This window comes from Clupea harengus, chromosome 4, assembly GCF_900700415.2.
Source record: "Clupea harengus chromosome 4, Ch_v2.0.2, whole genome shotgun sequence".
NCBI classification, from domain to species: Eukaryota; Metazoa; Chordata; class Actinopteri; order Clupeiformes; family Clupeidae; genus Clupea; species Clupea harengus.
This window is the reverse complement of record NC_045155.1, coordinates 8,272,215-8,291,738: the sequence shown is the minus strand read 5'-3', so window position 1 is coordinate 8,291,738 and position 19,524 is coordinate 8,272,215. Positions and strand designations below refer to the sequence as shown.

The 19,524-nt window shown below is 45.1% G+C and overlaps 1 protein-coding gene across 1 annotated transcript; it reads left to right on the top strand.

Moving 5' to 3' along the window:
* The first annotated feature begins 13,471 nt into the window (after positions 1-13,471).
* neu4 (sialidase 4) lies at positions 13,472-17,896 on the top strand. The gene is made up of 4 exons (XM_031566003.2): positions 13,472-14,152; positions 14,450-14,658; positions 14,929-15,184; positions 16,213-17,896. The coding sequence occupies exons 1-4, from the start codon at positions 13,876-13,878 to the stop codon at positions 17,100-17,102; spliced, it is 1,632 nt and encodes a 543-aa protein (XP_031421863.1). The 5' UTR covers positions 13,472-13,875; the 3' UTR covers positions 17,103-17,896.
* Positions 17,897-19,524: the final 1,628 nt, after the last annotated feature.

The window sequence follows — 19,524 nt, the reverse complement described above, 5'->3', positions numbered from 1 at the left end:
GGGGTCAAACTGTGAGCAACTTTTAAGCTTTTACAACTATGCTTGATAGCATTATGCATTTGGGTTATTTGGGCTAAATATCATAATGGGTCACAGACGTTTTATGGAACTATGGACGAAGTCAACACAGGCCTTTAAGACCAACGCTGGTCAACATACAAGATCAAACTGGTCTTTGTTGTTTTGTATAACTTCGGGGTTAGGTTAATTTGGCTGTGTATACGTCATTATTGTGTCCTAGATTTCAACCTGCTCTCCTGTTTCTTCTTCCACATGTTGTCTTTTCTACTTTCTTCATTCTCCTCCAGTTGATGCTTTCTGTAATCCAGGGGCACTGGCTGAAATTTTAACCAACCAAGTGCTGATACTTGTCCATCAAAAATCTTTGAAAAACGTACTTCTAAACAGGCTGTTTCCACGCATTTTTCTCTTGCGTGAGGGGGGTACACATTGCAAAAAAATTTAAATAAATTTGATAAAATTGGAAAAGGAAGGGTTTGGATTTGGTTTACAAGGCAGGATACTTCCAAATTGACTTTTATTCAGTTCGCATACATGTTGTAGTGCTTTTAAATGTCAAAATCTTTTATTTGACTGGGTGCAGTTAAAGCAGCAATAAGAAGTTCTGTTCCAAAACTAGCAAGATAACTACCTAAAAGGCTTGCAAAAACCTTGCAAACACCACCAACAGCCCAGTTGACACTGATAGAAGCTTCCCTGACACTAACTGGTGTCTTTTGGCAGTGTAGCTGGCAATGTCATGCTGTGAAAGCTTTTCTTTCATTTTTGCAGGGTGTTCCAGCACGGAACACAGAACTACAGGGCATATCCTGGGTGGCTAGTGGGAAAGACAGGTGTTTATCTGTCCTTCACATGACCATATGCTATCTCAATGAATTAGAGGATGGTACCAAAACTAGTTGCCTATAAAACCATACCTCAAAAAGTGTCAAATTGTTGCAGTGTTACTTTAAAGGAATCTAACGTCCTTCTAGCAACAAAATATCAATACTTGCACACCACTCATGACTTGCACACCACTATAATTGGCACTGTGAAATGCACAGTGAACAGTGAAATGCAAATTTAGAATACCTGCATATATGATCTGCTCATATCATGTTCACGTAACTTGGAACTCATTTAGACACACCTTTACACACCTTGCATTTCTGGGGAAGGCCTCCAGGCTGCAGTCAACATGAAGCTCATGGGTTTGGCCCAGCAGGTCAAGCCGCAGCTGTTCGGTTAGAAGGGAGGTAACGATGTTCGAGGGCCCGCTGCGGATCTGCAGCCATGACCTGGTGAGTTGCATCTTCTTCCTCGTCGCTCTCTTCCGGGTTGGTGTGGTGTGGCGCACTAGATGTTTTGTGACTGGGTACCACAAGAAGTGCTCCATTTGCTCTGCCTCCGCCAGGGTGGCAGCCAGGAGTCGGATGTGCTCCCAGATTCTCTCTGGCTGCAAGACCAATGTCTGGAGCGTGAGCTTGTCTTGTCTGCTGTCATAAAAAAAAGGTATATTAGCCCCATCGGGCGTACAGGCACAAGTCGGTTACATAGGCACCCAGGCTTTCTTTCTTGCTTAGGCGGCCAGCTTGTCACAGGCGTCGTCAGTGGACACTTGCTGGATGAAGCGGCGCTGGAGTGCCCCCTTGATGGCTGGTCAGGTGGCAGGTCAGAACCTGAGGTCCTTGCCCTACAAGGCAAGCGCAACCTGGACCCCCATCCCCCCCACCGACCAGGTTCTGACAGGTGAACTTGGACAAGGTAGGTCTGGAGCGGGCCTTCTCCACTTGAAGGGTGGAGTTAGCTTCATGACTCCTCAGCGCAGCACCTTTGTTATCGCGGTGGTGGTCCTCAGCTGGCCGGCGGTCGAGTTGAGGACTGGTCCTGGTGCTCCCTGCGGTGGCATCCCCGGGTCCTGGCAAGGCACTGGAGCAGGCGACTCGCTCCCCTCTCGTTGTCCAGGGCCATTGTGTTTCATTGCCAAACTGTCTATGCCTAGCAAGAGTACAAAATAATTGAAAATGTCAGCATAGGTCACCTCCGGCTACACAAAGTTCACAGTTCACTGATCAAATCTTGCTAGGTTGTGAACCAAAAACCTAGCCTGACGATGTCATACTCATAATTCTAGTCAGAATATGAGTCTGATACCGCTCCAATGGGCTGTGATTATGGGGCGTGTTTCAACCGAACCAGGAAAAAAAATGCCTCTTCGCTCAATTGGATATATCTAGAACCAATCAGAGCAACGTAGTATGACCATAACGTAGACCATGGGGCCAGCTGATACATTAAACTTTTACCGGATCCCGTAGGAAGGACGGCAAAAACATATTTTCGATCGACAAATGCCTTGATCGAGTTTCTCTGTTCCTCTTTCAAAATGAATGTGCTGTCAATGTCTTCTAAAACAGACTCGAATCACCACATTTCAGCTCTCCAACGGCAGCCATGTTTGTTGAAAACAAATTCACCCCAAAAGCTCTTTGGTGACGTGGTTGATTACGTTACGGTTGATCATCTGTCCATCATCGTATAAAGCCCGCCTTGACAATTTGATTGGTACGGCAATGTCTGTCCGCAGATAATTTCTCCTCAATGGAGTAATGCCAGACCGAACTTCCCAACCAAAAAATGTGTGGGCGGGGCTAAGTTCGGTCTGGTATCCAGGCTACCAAAAACTAATCAGTCAAATGCCCCCCTTCCCTCTAGCCAGCTGACAAACATCAAGATTTTCTAGAGCCATAAGGAAATTGCAAATAATGACTATCTCCCCAAACTCTATAAAGTTGATAAAAACCCGTTTACTGTATTCAAAGGCAATTCAATATAAACAGCAATAACAAGATAGTGTTAGCTTGACGTAAACATTTGGATAAAACATTAATTTACCTTAGGCAACGGCTAGCTAGCCAACTCGTACACAAGCCACTGCTACTACTCCTGTTCTCCTGTGCTTTCTAGTTTCCCATAGGGTAAAAAACACACAGAAAATCCAGTGGACTCTCGGCGTTGTCTCTTTCAATGTTGAATCCAAGTCAGATGTAGGACTAAAATGAGATGGCTAAACTTAGCTAACTGTAGCAAAAGCTGTTTATGCTAAGCAGCACATCAGCAGTTTCGCGAGAAAAACTTGTAGTAGAAGACCCAGTGTTCCAAGTCAGGTATTGGTCTAAGTGACCTTCAAGTTTAATCTGCACTTGTTCACATAGCTCGCAAATCGTGGGGATGCAAGTGTAACAGGGTTTAATGTGCTTCCCTGAATTTCCCTCCCTTCATGGGTTAATTCTCTAGCACGGTCAAGGTGCAGATTATTGGTTCCCGAGTATTATTTGGATACAATGTTTTGAAGTGGGTGTGATTGAGAGGTTGTCTCTGGGTTCTTCCTTTCCTCTGTCTCTTTCTTCGAATGTATGGGACAGAGGTAGGTACACGTCCTGCAGACACACACTGGCGAGTTAGCTAGCCTACATGTGAGCTTGTTTTGTGCATATTGTTTTAAGTGGCTTGCCTGATTTGTATTGACAGGAGCTGAGCGTCTTGCTAACTCTGTCCAACGGATTTTATGTTCGTCATTTGCATGTATCAGGTGGGTCACGTTTTGCACTTGTGTGTTTTGTGCACGTGTTAGCTCTTTCTTCGAATGTATGGGACAGAGGAGCTGAGCGTCTTGCTAACTCTGTCCAACGGATTTTATGTTCGTCATTTGCATGTATCAGGAAGCAGCAATAAACGTGTGAACATCAGGTCGGTGGCTGTGTCCTTCTTAAACAAACACAACGCAGAGTGAAACAGCGAGGGGAAGATAACCTCCGTTACAGTGGTGCCGTGACGACCCGGATCTCTGTTCAGCTGTGTGCCGAACACTGGGCTAGCTGCATCGACAACGCCGACCTGAGACCATCGACGACGCCGACGTGCGCTGCCACTGACGTTGCTGCTTTTATAGCGTGCCTCACGCTTGATGCACGTGCATGCATCACCGTGTATCTTTTGAACTGTTACTGAGTGCATTGCAAGGGTGAATGCATCTGTGGTCTCAGTTAGTGAGGCGGTGCAAATGAACAATTCATATGTTTGAATCGTAACACTGTGTTTTATATCATTTTGGTATATTATATATATATATATATATATTTTTTCTTTCTCAATTTTGTTTTCTCTTTCTATTAACGTGTACTTATTATGGAGCCTACTGGTTGTTACTACTTTAGTGTTGGGAGGGGGAGGGGTCTTCCGACATTTAGCCCTTCAGGTAGTCCTGGGTTGATGGGTGACGACACTGTTAGGAATAGGATTTCATTTTCTACACCTGTGCGCCAAGAGTTATCACCACAAGCATCCACTAGGTCTGACACCCCTACGGTGCTGACCAGTGAACAAGTTAGGGATATCAGTTTTAACATTAGTCAGGCAGTCAGTGCAAATATTTTGCATACCATGCATTCTGGTTCTCCATCTCTATCTACTGGTCATTCACCGGGGGGTGGTCCCTTTATTGATGGCTCACAATTGAATCTGGTCCTTAAATCTCAGAAGAAGGAGCCTCCGTTCTTCAGAGGTGATAACAGTGATAAGTTCTCTCTGTCTGAATGGGAGGGTTTAATGAGGGCATACTTAGGTAGAAGTGGCTACACCGGGCGGGAATGTGTGGATGAGTTGGTGGGCAGACTGGTGGGCAGGGCCAGAGATGTAGTCCGCATTTGGCTGCGCAGCAATAGTCATGTGTTTGACTCTGGGGATGTGGAGGCTGTGTTCGGGGTGCTCCGGCAACACTTTGATTCGGTGGTGCGTTCAGGTATGCCGCTGGCTGATTTTTATGCCACCTTGCCGTATCCCAGTGAACAGCCTTTGGACTATTGGATCAGGCTGAACAAGGCAGCTGAGGTAGTTGAACAGTCTATGGGAAAAGGCAGTAAGGCATTGCAGCCGCAAACTGTAGAGGTTGCGGCCATGTTTATTAGGCATTGCCCTGAAAAAGACTTGTCCCTAATGTTCCTGAGTAAGCCACAGACTATGTGGACGGCCTGTGAAGTCCAATCACAGTTGGATGAGTTTTTGAGGAGCCGTGCGGGAAAGGTGGGCCATGTATCTCAGCACACCACTTTGACAGCCACACCGGTAAGTGGGGCGGTGGTCAGCAGTGTGCCGACTGGTGAGTCTACAGTGGGGGTGGGCAAGCTAGGTAGTGCAGCTGCGGAGGGTACCAAAATTGACAGGTTGCTTGACGTGTTAGAAAAGATGGTTGTGTGTAATGCGCAAGTTGCTGGCCAGCCTAGGCAAAGTGTGACGCGCAACTTCAGATGCGGAGTGTGTCAGAGTTCCGACCACTCTACTCAGTCACATTGTAGATTGCATAATTTGTGCTTTCTGTGTTTTAGCCCTGGCCACACACGACTTCAATGTCAGGGTAGGTCTTTAGGTAGGAGTCGGGCTGTTGTGCCTGTGGCGGTGGAGCCAGCACAGACGCTGAAGCCGTTTCAGGGAAACTAGTGAGCCTCCATTCGGGGGAGGACAGTGGCAGGCATCTTAGTTTACCCTCCGGTTTGAATGATGACATTGAGTCTGTGTATTCGTATTTGTGTGAAACCTTGCCAAAGTCAAGCAGAGTAGTCATGCAGAACACCATGAGAGTGACACAGAGTGACAGTTTGTTTTATGCATCGGTTTTAGTGCAGGGCAAGGTTGAAGTACAGGGGATGTTGGATACTGGGTCAATGGCGACCACGCTTAGTGCAGACGTTGTGCCACGTCTGAGGGAAGCAGGTGTGTTGCTGGGTGAGTCTCCAACTCCTGTGGATATTGTCTTGGTTGGTTGCGGGGGTAAACAGACTAGTCCTCTTGGTGTGCTTGACATGGTTATTGAGATGTATGGATTCAAATTTGAAGTTCCTGTGTTGATTATCAAGGGACAGGTGGACCCGTTGATTGTTGGCACTAATGTGTTGAAGCCTCTTATCAGGCAATTTAAGTCCAGTGATGCTTTCTGGCGGGTTGTGAGTCAGCCTGATGTAGCAGGTCAGGGTGATAGCAGCCAGTTTTTACGCCTTTTATCGAATTTGGAGAGATGGAGAGGTGAGTCCATTCCAGATAAAGTGGGTACACTGAGGCTGAAGAGTGCAGTCACACTCCAACCTATGACTGAGCATCTGGTGTGGGGCAGGTTGCCGCCGAAAACACGTATCTCTGTTGGCAGCACGGTTGTTGTGGAGCCCAGCACTACGCGCTGCATAAATAGACAGATGCTTGTTGGACGTATTGTCTCTCCTATGTGGGGAGATGGGTGGCTTCCGGTTAAGATTGTTAATCCCACGCCCGACGCAGTAACCTTGCGCCGGAACGCAAAGGTAGCAGATGTGTACCCGTGCATTGCCCTGGAGGATTTTGATCATGACTTGGTGTCACAGAATGTAGCTACGGTGAGGTCAGGCAGTTCTCATGGCAGTTTGTCTGTTAACAGTGACTCTGGTGGCGTGGTTGGGAATGTTGATAGCACATTGCAGGGCCTTGGACTGGGGTCTATACCCATTGACGATTGTCAGGCCTCTCCTTGTGGGAAGGACAGGTTAGTTGATCTGATAAAGGAATACGAGTCTATCTTTTCTCGGCATAAGCTTGACTGTGGTGAGGCACGTGAGTTTTGCCATAGGATCAGGTTAACAGATGACCGTCCTTTCAGGTTGCCATATCGCAGGCTGTCCCCAGCACATTATCAGAAGTTGAAAGAGACTTTGGATGAAATGGAGGAAAAAGAGATAATTAGAAAATCTAGTAGTGAGTACGCTTCTCCATTAGTGCTGGTGTGGAAGAAGAACGGGGACCTGCGATTATGCACTGACTTTAGGTGGCTTAACGCGCGCACGGTTAAGGATGCTCACCCACTTCCTCACCAAGGGGATGTCCTTGCTGCTCTAGGTGGTAATGTGTTCTTTTCCACTATGGATTTAACCTCAGGTTATTACAACATGCCTTTGCATGAGGATGATAAGAAGTATACCGCCTTTTCATCTCCATTAGGATTGCATGAATATAACAGGCTCCCGCAGGGTTTGTGTAATAGCCCCGCCTCCTTCATGAGAATGATGCTCTCCATATTTGGGGATCAAAATTTCTTAAGCCTTCTCTGTTATTTGGATGATCTGTTATGTTTCGGGAGATCTGAAGACGAGAGTTTGCAGCGATTACGCATGATTTTTGAGCGGTTGAAGGAACACAACCTAAAGTTGTCGCCTGCAAAGTGTAAATTTCTTAGGAGGTCTGTGAAATTTCTAGGTCATATAGTTTCTCAGGAGGGTGTTGCTAGTGATCCAGACAAGGTTGAGGCTATTGTGAATGTCTCGCAGTCAGATTTGATGGAGGCTGATGGTACCACACCGTCGGCGAGTAAGATCCGCTCCTTTCTTGGTATGGTGGTTTACTACCAGCATTTCATTGAGAACTGTTCTGTACTGGCAAGGCCACTGTTTGTACTTACAGGTGGGTCTAAAAGGCCACGTAGGAATAAGGGGGTGAGTAGGCCCGTGCAAAGGAGAAAGCTCTGCCCTCAGGACTGGTCCCCTGAGTGTTCAGAGGCGTTTCAGGCCCTTAAGTCTGCACTGGTGAATAGTGTGCCTTTAGCCCATCCAGATTTCACTAAGCCTTTTCTGCTGTCTGTTGATGCGTCCACTAGTGGTCTTGGGGCTGTACTGTCCCAGGTGCAGCCTGGTCTAGACAAAGCTCGGCCCATTGCTTTTGCAAGCAAGTCGTTGAATCATGCCCAGTCTAAATATCCTGCTCATCGGCTCGAGTTCTTCGCTATGAGGTGGGCTATTTGTGATAAATTTAGTCACTGGCTACGGGGTCACAGGTTCACAGTGTGGACTGATAATAACCCACTTAAGTATATTTTGACGAAGCCGAAACTGGATGCATGCGAGCAGCGTTGGGTGGCTAAGCTAGCACCGTATGATTTTGATATTTTGTATATTCCCGGTCCCAAGAATGTGGTGGCGGATGCTCTGAGCAGGGAGCCTTTTGTGAGGCCCAGAGTTATGCACCGCTTGACCAGAACTCCCTATGCTGATCTGCTCCAAGAGGCAGAGAACTTGCAAGTGGATGCAGTTCAGGATATGTTTCGCCTGTCCACTGAGCTTTCTGAAGTGAGGGAACAGCGGATGGTTTCTGGGCCTGACGAGGTGTGTGTCGGGGCTGCACATGCTGTTCAGTTTGAGGTGGGTGGTAGAGTCTCGCGTGAAGAAGTGTCTGCTGTATTACAGTCCTCTCACCATTGGGGGGACGGCGCTAGGCTTAGGGCCGTCTCTCATGCTCAGCAGCTGAAGGCTATGGCCATGTCTGGCCAAAATCCTTTGCCAGTGCTCAGCCATGATGAACTGTATGATAAGCAGTGTCAAGATGCTACCATTTCCAGGGTTAGGTTCTTTGTTGACAGGGGGCGTCGTCCGTCCAGGCGGGAGCGGGAGCACGAGTCCCAGGAGACACTTAGAACCCTGAGGCAATGGAGTAAACTCACCACCAGGTTGGGCGTGTTGTATAGGGTGTCTAAGAATACTGTGTCCAAAAAGAATGCTTTCCAGTATGTGGTACCTGAGGCACTAAGGCTCATGGTTCTTGAAGGGGTACATGATGAGGCTGGTCATCAGGGTCAGCAGCGTACTCTGTGGTTGGCCAGACAGAGGTTTTATTGGGACACGCTTGAGAGAGATGTCCGGGCTTACGTCCAGAGGTGCAAGAGATGTGTAGTGAGCAAGGCTCCGGAACCTGAGGCTAGGGCCCCTCTCGTTTCCATTACTTCCTCAGCACCTCTCGAGTTAGTGTGCATTGATTTTTGGTCTGCAGAAGACTCCAATAATAAGTCTGTTGATGTGTTAGTAGTGACTGACCATTTCACTAAGCTGGCATGTGCCTTCCCATGCCCTAGTCAGTCGGCCAAGTCTGTGGCTCGGGTCCTATGGAACAAGTACTTCTGTGTCTATGGATTTCCAGCTTGTATTCATTCTGACCAGGGGGCTAATTTTGAGAGCTCTTTAATTGCTGAGTTGCTCCAACTGGCTGGGGTGGAAAAGTCCCACACCACCCCGTATCATCCCATGGGGAATGGTCAGGTAGAGAGGATGAACCGCACCCTAGGGAATATGATCAGGGCTCTACCACCTAGGTCAAAGGCCAAGTGGCCTCAAATGTTGAATGGCCTCGCTTTTGCGTATAACTGCACGGTTCACGAGACCACAGGGTACCCCCCTTTCTATTTGATGTATGGCCGCACTCCTAGGTTGCCTGTAGACTTGATGTTCGAAAGTGTTTTGCTGGACGGGGAGACAGTTGATATCGACACGTATGTGGCATCCTTAGGGAGGGATTTGCGAGAGGCCATGACTCTGGCGCAGACCAACGCAGAGAAACAACAGCTTCGTCAGACGGAGCTGTATAACAGAAAGGCTAAGGGACACCTGGTTAATGTGGGTGACAGAGTCTTACTGGCTAACAAGGGGGAGCGGGGCAAGAAGAAACTGGCAGATAGGTGGGAGGGGACTATTTACACTGTTGTCACTGTGAATAGTAGGACACACACATACCACATCAGGAGCCCATCAGGTACTGTAAAAACTGTACATAGGAACCTCATCATGCCAGTTAACTTCCTGCCACTGACCGATGTGGATGATGAGGAGAATCTGTCATTCTCTGGGGGTAGTCTCAGTGAGGCTTGCGTCTCAGGGTCCAGTGGGGACAATACATCTGTCGACCGCACAGCTTCGTGGGTGGCTGGGCTTCCTGGTGCTTCCACATCTCATGGTAGCGACATAGGGGATTCACAGGGGATTCAAGTGGCTCCGGATACAGTTCATTTGGACTCAGTAAGCACTGTGCTGTCTTTGCACAGCAGCAACCCTGCCTGTGCTGTGCCAAGTGATAGTGCTGAGTTGTCTCTGTCCGTGGAGCCCCCCTCAACTCTTAGGTCTACTGCCCACACACGTGCTTCACCTGGTCATCATGGGGGTTGGCTATGCACTAGGCGGGGTAGACTTGTTAGGCCTGTGAGGAGGCTAATACAGACTATGGCTCTACAGTGGGTGCGGAGTCTCCTAAGAGGAGCTCTGTAGGTAGGATGCACTAGTTTGTTTGTATATATGTGTGTGTTTTGATAAGTTTCTTTTGTGAATTTTTTTTATTTATTAATTTTTTTCTCTCTTTCTTGATCCTGTATATCTCCCCTTGTGGGGAGAGATCAGCGTATTCTGCCTATTACATTAGGCTATGGTTGTAGGTAGGTGTACCCCTCATTAGCAAGGTGTATATGGCACCTTTTCCTAGGATGAGTTAGGGCCCGGTTGACCCCTCTAGCTGGCCCCCTTGCTCCTCTAGTCCGTCAACGGACAGCACTCTGATGCTGGTGGACCTTCGGTCCTTATTATGGGTTACACTTTCCCTGCATGTTTTCGATTGTTTTATTTTGTTTTTGTTTGCTTGGATGGATGTAAATTCAGTGAAGTCAGTGGGGGTGAGTGTAACAGGGTTTAATGTGCTTCCCTGAATTTCCCTCCCTTCATGGGTTAATTCTCTAGCACGGTCAAGGTGCAGATTATTGGTTCCCGAGTATTATTTGGATACAATGTTTTGAAGTGGGTGTGATTGAGAGGTTGTCTCTGGGTTCTTCCTTTCCTCTGTCTCTTTCTTCGAATGTATGGGACAGAGGTAGGTACACGTCCTGCAGACACACACTGGCGAGTTAGCTAGCCTACATGTGAGCTTGTTTTGTGCATATTGTTTTAAGTGGCTTGCCTGATTTGTATTGACAGGAGCTGAGCGTCTTGCTAACTCTGTCCAACGGATTTTATGTTCGTCATTTGCATGTATCAGGTGGGTCACGTTTTGCACTTGTGTGTTTTGTGCACGTGTTAGCTCTTTCTTCGAATGTATGGGACAGAGGAGCTGAGCGTCTTGCTAACTCTGTCCAACGGATTTTATGTTCGTCATTTGCATGTATCAGGAAGCAGCAATAAACGTGTGAACATCAGGTCGGTGGCTGTGTCCTTCTTAAACAAACACAACGCAGAGTGAAACAGCGAGGGGAAGATAACCTCCGTTACACAAGGATCCTGTCGACCAAATTAATGTTTGTTGAAAGGAAGGACGTCTTTATCGTTGTAATCTCTCTTTTTTGAATGTGAGGAATAACCTGGCATCACTGTCTTACTGTTAACAGCGACCCACCGAATGCAGTGAGAGTGATCAAACACTGTAATTTGTCAGACCTACTGTCAGTCATCTTTACATGAACATGAGCAGAGCAAGGATGCGCGATTCAAAATGGCAAAGCAGCGCTTCAAAATCCGCCTCAAAAGGTCAGTTGACCAACCCATTGAAGTGCTTAATGCTTCAAATTGTGCATCATGTCGTATATACAATTCACAGCAACAAAGGCAAGTTATCACAGTTTGAATCCATTTTGTGAATTTTCTATTAAGCTACATCTGCTTCAAGGGATGAGCTGCCCCATAGCCTATGTATATTGCCATCTAGTTTGCTTCTCCTACCTCCCACGCACAACCAGAATTTTAAACTACCGACATTATGATGACAGCTATAATAAATAATTATACTACTACTATTACTACTACTAATAATAATAATGATAGCAATGATACTACTATTAAGTGAAACATACTGTGTATAAAAGTGAGTTTTGAGGAGAGGTTTAGACCAACAGAAGTTGGCAGAGTTTTGGGGACAACACTGCACTCACTGGTGAGAAAGGCCAGACACATTTTCAGTTACACACAGGAAGGAAACGTCTGTGTGGTAGTGCTTGTGGGCCTGTGTGAACAGATCTCTATACATCACAATCGTATCTCTATAAGCTCCCAACCCAGCTGCCTTCTACTCTAGATCGGTGCTAAATCAGTTATTCTGATTAAGTCAGCTGTCATACAACTTGAAGAATTGTCAAATGTCAACATTTAAATCAGTGACATTGCATGTATATGACCTACCTTTATAAACTCTGAAGAACAACAGTAAGAACATAATAAACATGCAAAGAACCATGGGTCATTGAACACTACCACTTGTCACCTATTGTTTGTCACAATAACATTAGCTCAGTATTCTACCCAACATAAATCCAGTTTTGTAGGCTAAATCATTTTATTTAAAATTGTATTCTTATTTCTAAGGTTGCCAATGTAATCTCTACACTGTGACACTATGAATCTGCAACCAGACATAAGGGGTGGGTGTGCTAGAAAGGAATCTATAAACCCCTGGGCGGTAGTGTCAGTCATTAGAACATCTCTGAGTGCGTTTTACATACTGCAAAGCTCTGTACCTAACGACCTCTGTTATAAACCTCAATCCCAATCTGAGTAACAGTACCAATTTAACCTGTGTTAAACTAGAGCCAATATGACACTTTAGGCTATGTAACACCAAAGATGGATAAAATCATGTAAATGAAACAACAGAGGGGTTACAAGTGTTGCTTACTCTCTTGTGACAGCCACTAGCTTGCATGCTGCATGGCCACACCAATTAAATCATCTCTTACTCGCTGGAGGAGAGAGGAAGGAGTCAACACACCATTTCTGGAATATGCCAGTGGGATACCACAGGAGAAGGAAAGAGTAAGGATCATAAACAATTTAATTTTATATGGCTTTATTGCCATATGTCTGCCAGATGAAGAAGACAGGAAGAATAGGCAAGTCTGTTATTTGTGTGGTTTCACATACGTAATGAGAGGTTTCCTTTACCCTCTGCCATCCCAGCAAACAGGCTTTGCCAGTGGCTGCTCAAGCCAGTGTTCATCACTCCAAATGAAACTTGTCAACTCCCCCTCTGTCCCCACAACCACACACACACACACACACACACACACACATAGTGGTTCTACGGCAGTAATTAGTGCTCACACAATGGCTGCTGATTGCTGATTCATCGGCTGCTATAGTTCTGATGAGTCTGGCCCATTTATGGGTCACTGCACACGCTGTCAACCTGACTCTGAAAGGCCAGGGCTGACCAAAGCATGCCCCTAATGTACACACACAAACACACACACAGTCATTCACTAATAGACACACCAACCCTCCACACTACCACACACACACATACCCACACAGTTACGCACACATGTTCACACGCTCTCACCCACATTCATACGCTGACACAAATGTTTTAAGAAGCTTGCAGCCTGTTTCACTGTCAAGACATAGTAAGTACTCATTTCTTTTATAACTTCCCTTCTTGAAAGCTTGTTTTTTCTGCTTTTACATTAATACACTAGTGTGCAAATGACAGGATCATGATTTAAATATTTGGCAAACACAGCTCTAATGGGCTTCAGCCCTGATGGGCTGAAATGGCCTTTCAGAATAAAAGCTCTTGTTGTAAAGCTCTTGGCACTTGTAGCTGCTGAGCAGATGCAAGGTTGTGCACAGAATGCGCTGAAATTAACATACAATGAAAATATGGCTATTTCAGAGTATTTGGACATTGTGTAGACAAAATGTGTGTAAAGGACGGGGCATGTTTCTGATTATAATGTGTGCATATACAGAATAGCATGTCAGGTGGCATGTCAAAGCATTCCTCCTTATGTCATTTAACAAGATAAACTTAAGCCCATGAAGGCATTACATGGTTATGCGATTATGCTATGCTTAGTGTAACATTGCAACAAACACAACATAGGAAATGTAAGACTGTAGGACACAAAATGGATGGCGGTGATCCAAAAGAGAATCAGAGGGAGTTATGGACAATGCTGAGGGAAGCAGATGACAAGAGGATGTGGCTGAAAAAGGGGCTGCCCTATTCACTATTCAGTAGACCTAAACCAAGAGGCCTGTTGGGACAAACGCTGTCAGTGGAATGGGAAACATTCTGTTGTGGGAGTTCTGTGTGTTTTCAGAACTGTCCTTCCAACTGCTCAGCTACCATAGCAATATTGGTCGAAACACACACACACACACACAGTTCTTTTATTCCCTCTCCCATTGTGTCCTGGAGTCAACCCTGAAACCATTGATCATACTGACAGAGGGACACCAGATACAGACACCAGTGGGAGGAGAGGCATCTGGTTGTACCCAGAGTTGGCATTTAAGGAGTATTTCACAATCTTTTCTCCAGTCACAACTTTCAAATAGTAAGTATCAATTTTTAGAGAACACTTTATGAGTTTTAAGAAACGTAATACACAGATTTCTTTACTTGTCATTAGGTAAACTTATTTGATACAATAAAGGTGACACAAACGAATAGTTCTAATCAACACTATAAGTAAGACAGAATATGCTGTATCAAATACTTTCAAAAGCTAGTCTATAACCATTGAACTATACCAAAGCTTGTCTATACTATCGTGATGTACTAAAAATATTTAAATCTAAATATGAAGGCTGTAGATTAATGGCATTACCTCTCATTTTATGACTCTTTGCAGACATGAGGGGATCCCAGAGTTATTTTCCGGCACGTACCGTGCTCTTCCGGAAGGAGGCGAGTGGGGTGACATACCGTGTGCCTGCACTGATCTACCTACCCAGCTCCTCGTCCTTCCTGGTCTTCTGTGAGGAACGACTGAGCCCAGCCGATGCACAGGCCAACCTGCTGGTCATGCGCAAGGGCAAGTTCTACAGGAATTATGTGGAGGTGAGAGCTATTGGACAAATGTTGTCCTTTTCATTACTATAGAGCTTGGTGTTTTGAGTTGAAAAGAACTAGCAGCTAACATATTTTGGTCAGGTGTAAGTTTGTTTTTGTAGTCAGTACTTTTTTAAATTGTTAAACATTGTCATTTGTTAGTATCAAGCACACTACATAAAACTGTGTAGACGATGTATAAACCTTCAAAATCTCTTTTAAATGTTAAACCTGACTCCTTCATCTGTGGCATTCATTATCTCTTCCCCTCTCCGTCAGTGGAATGACATGCGTGTGCTGGCCACAGCACATCTGCAGGGTCACAGGTCAATGAACCCTTGCCCAGTGTATGATGAGTTCACCGGCACCCTCTTCCTTTTCTTCATCGCTGTGCTGGGACACACCTCAGAAGCCTATCAACTAGTGACAGGGAAGAATGTGACACGCCTTTGTTACGTGTCCAGCAACGACCACGGGGACACCTGGAGCCCTGTGACAGACCTCACCAAGAGAGTGATAGGAGACACCATTAAGGGTGACTACTGCAGTGGTGCAGCTGAATTCTTTGGCATTTATTTGGTTTTATCACAGCTTTAACTGACATACTTTTTTGTCAGTACATGCTAATATAAAATTGCCTCTTTCTGGAGTAATGATGCTAAAAATGTCAACCTTTCCTCATATTTGTATAACAAAGTTTTTCCAGTCAACAACCTGGTAAAGATTCCCTGTTACCTGTGGGGATCAGGCCCTGGTCCTAATTTAATTTACCCATTTCTCTATAGGATCTTAGAGAGCTGATGTGTGTCAGATTATTCCTCTAGTCCCAAGTCATGGAGTTTACTGACTTAAAGAAGTAACGGACTTTTATTAGTCCCGTCCTTTTAGATGCATAAGATTAGGATATACTAGTCATTACAAGCTGTGCTCCAGATGACTTTATGGAGACAGTTGTTTGCTCCTTCAAGGCAAACCCTGGACTAATCTCTAATGTTTTTTTATTGTGATGGGGATATTATGGATATTAGACAGTTGTTCCAAGGAAGCTAATAGAAGTTTAAAAGCATGATGATATTTAAAAAGCCTTCTAGTTTTAGGCAGGCATAGCACAGAAGTGCTGGGGAGTATTCCAGTCTTGTGTCTCATTTTAAGTACAGCATTTGACACCACAGGTCATTCCACTTGAGCTGATAAACTGGGTGAGAATAACTGGAATTGCTGTTTGTCACACATCAAATTGACAATTTCCTATTGCTGTTGATAATGTTGTATCGTCCACCTGTTTTTCAGGGTTCCATTTAGGGACAAACACTATTCACTATTTACATGCTACCGTTTTGTCAACCACCAGGTTATTACGCAGGGTGATGAAAACATTTACATCACTAAGCAAAGATATAATTTTACCTGCCTATAAAAAAAAAGCACTGAGACTAAAGTCCTTTTTTATGGGTCTAGGGTACTCATCAAATCATTTTCAGTTATCTCTCTTTTTAAACGTCAGTTGCCCATCCCATGGCTGCCATGTCACCTGTACTGACTCTGCTTCTCTCCTGCTCTCAGAGTGGGCCACATTTGCTCTGGGTCCTGGCCACGGAATCCAGCTGAAGTCAGGCCGTCTCCTGGTCCCAGCATATGCATACCACATCGACTGCAAAGAGTGCCTTGGAAGGGTGTGTCTGACCACACCCCACTCCTTCTGTTTCCATAGCGACACACATGGGCTTGTGTGGCGGTTTGGAGAAGCGGTCCCCGGGCCAGAGAGCGTAGAGTGCCAGATGGTGTCGGTCGACGAGGAGGACGGGTCCAACATCTTGTATTGCAATGCTAGGAGCCCACTAGGGTGCCGGGTGCAGTCCCTCAGCCTGGACGACGGCGCTGTGTTTCAGGATGGTCAGCTGGTGCAGAAATTGGTGGAGCCGCGCAATGGGTGCCATGGCAGTATCATTGGCTTCCCTGCCCCTCTGCAGCTTCTACAGGAGGCCAGGGACACACGTCTGCGGCACTGGACGTCTCTTCTTACTTCCTCTAGTCCATCTGCCTCAGTCTCAAATCATGAACAGAATTTCCTCACACCCACTTGGGTGGTGTATTCTCACCCCACCTGGCCCAATGCACGCAGGGACCTGGGGGTGTTCCTGAGCCTCTTCCCCCGTGATCCAGACAGCTGGTCTGGGCCTTGGGTTATCTACGAGGGGCCGAGTGCCTACTCAGACTTGGCCTACCTGGAGCTGCCCTCTCCCGGAGTTCCCCCAGTCACAGCCTTTGCCTGTCTGTTTGAGAACGGCACAAGGACAGCATATGATGAGATCTCTTTCAGCATCTTCACACTCTATGAGCTCATTGACAACCTCCCTCCAAACAAATGCCAACTCACAGAGCCGAGCTCCAAGCTACAGAAAACTAGTAAGAGAAAGCGATGGAAGTCCTGCAGCCTTTGTTGTGTGTCTTAAAAGTAGTTAAGCCTTTTGTGCAGATAGCTCTGTAGGTATTAGTTTATAATGATATTGTTAGTTTGTAAAATTACCACCACACATGTACTGGGGTAGTGTCTCATGTCAAGTGTTTAGAGGCACGGTGACTCAGCAGTCACATCATTAAAAAAAAAGAATTCTGGCTCCTTAGCCCCTCAGATAATACATGCAGTATGACAATGGCCTTGACCCAATCATGAGAATAGTACTGAATAGTACTCAGTTTAGAAATAGTTAAAAATATTAGGCAATAATGCATACTTTCACTGCTGTAGGGAGGCTTTATAATGCTTTATTCAAACACTTATAAAATGTTCAATTTGGTTTATGATTCTCTGATCTTATATCCTTACTTACTTTACCTCTAGTATACAAACCCTAAATATATTTTTTTAACTATGTGTTTTATTTGGTGCATGATGTACAGCTGCCTTCAGGTTTTTCTGGTTGAGAGCCATTTAAGAATTTACACCATTTTGTGCTTGATGCTTGAAATGCCTCTATACATGTCTCTGTATCATTTTCTATACTCTGTACTTTATAATGAATGTCTTTTCATCACCATGTTCTCACTGTCATTTTAACAGTGTTTTGAAGTACTGGAAGGAAAATCCCTCTGAAAACACACAATATATTTATGTAACTCATAATTCTCAGCCCAGTGGCAATGTATGGATGCTCCTGTCCAGAAAACTGAGATGCAGTAGAGTACAGTGGAGATCAATAAATAACTGCACCAGATGTACAATGAAAATTAAATACAGAAAACATCAGATGGATTGCTTTCAATGTGTGCAGTTTAGTTGCTCTACTATTAACAAGTCAGGAAAAAATAACACAAATAGAAGCAGGCACTGCTTGGCACTGTATGAACCAGAACAGCCAAATGGTTTCTTGCCAAACTTCCCAGAGTAGACTTGCTGTATTTCAGAAATTGCTGAAAGGAAACTTCATAGATGAAGGGGTGTACAGGCATGGGGATGTGAAATCCCTCTCAGTGACTTACAAACCAAAAGGAGGTTACTGTAAGGCCTATTTTTATATGACTCTACACGTAATGCCACAACATCTCACCAATATTGAAAAATGTGATTTCTCCTGTTTAGACCACAATCAGTTGCTAATATTTTCCCGTCAGGCAGCCCTTGTGTTAAACAACTGTAGTCAACAAACAACTCCTCAAATTCCTGAAACATGCTGAACAGATCCCAGACCAATAAAAGCATAAGAAGGTTAAGTAGGGAGGATGATCCTTACTACAGGGACATACATGCTGTGGGCATATATGACGAACAGAACATTTTCGAATTGGACACAGAATACATGTACTCAGATAAAAATATCAAAAACATCAGACCTCCACCAATACACAGTGGGGTGAGCACTTCAGTCTTTCTTTCTTTCTTTTTTTTTTAACCATTTCTCTTCTCTTAGTCAAGCCTGCTAATAGGCCCTTGGGGAACAATTCATTCAAAAATGATGAGGCATTTTTCTGGCTCATGAAACAAACCTGAGTGGAGGGGTGCCTCCCAGGGCCATTTCCCACTAGGGCCCTTTCAGTTCTTTTAACATGTTATGAAATATTTTTTTAAACCATTAACGACTCCCATACCCCTCTAGCAGAAGGTGGTTCGTGGCTGTTAACAAACTTACATCTGGGTTTGAGGAATACTTTTACCATACTTACTTCTAAATAAAATTAACAATACAGAGCGGACATGAATAGAACTTTGGAAACACAAAAGAGTGGGATCTTCGTCTTCAAAACATTTCCATTCTTTTACTTACACATCTTAAAAGTCATATAATTTCTGAAATATTCTTCAAGGAGTCTCCAGTTGAATTATGTTCAGATCTGGGGATGGTGGAGGCCATTTGAGCCGATCATCATTTTCTTGGAACCATTAAAAAAAATGTAACAGTCCGTGTGGGGTGTTACTATATTGAAATACGTGGACATCATGAAGGAACAATATTTGCACCATAGGGCACACATGATTTAGTTTCATATTTTTGGCTCGTTACACTTGTTCATGTAGAACAGCCCTTGGGCTCAATGGGTCCCATGATTTATTCCAGATGGATTAAAGAGTAAAGGACAACCATATTTCCTTTCTCCATAACTCAGGGTTACAGGTTCTGTGGTTATTAGCAACAGTCACGCTGCTGCCTCCCCCAGTTCTGATTTCTACACAGAACTTTAAATGCTTTCACTACCCCTGCTAGTGTTTTTACTGCTTACTTTTCTATATATATTAGGTGCAGGGCACCTGTTGTTATGGCCAATGGAGTGTGGCCAATCATCACAGGATTCGGCTCCCTGTGGTTATGAGTTATGTGACGTCTGTAGCTGAAGTGATAGGCTCTTCATATTGTGGTGCCAAAACTGTGTACCATGAAG

Bases quoted from the DNA above. Each gene is read 5' to 3' on its own strand.
- neu4 (XM_031566003.2), top strand. From the start codon at position 13,876: ATGGGAAACATTCTGTTGTGGGAGTTCTGTGTGTTTTCAGAACTGTCC. The intron at 14,153-14,449 runs GTAAGTATCAAT...GACTCTTTGCAG, and splicing joins CCAGTCACAACTTTCAAATA to ACATGAGGGGATCCCAGAGT. The intron at 14,659-14,928 runs GTGAGAGCTATT...CCTCTCCGTCAG, and splicing joins TCTACAGGAATTATGTGGAG to TGGAATGACATGCGTGTGCT.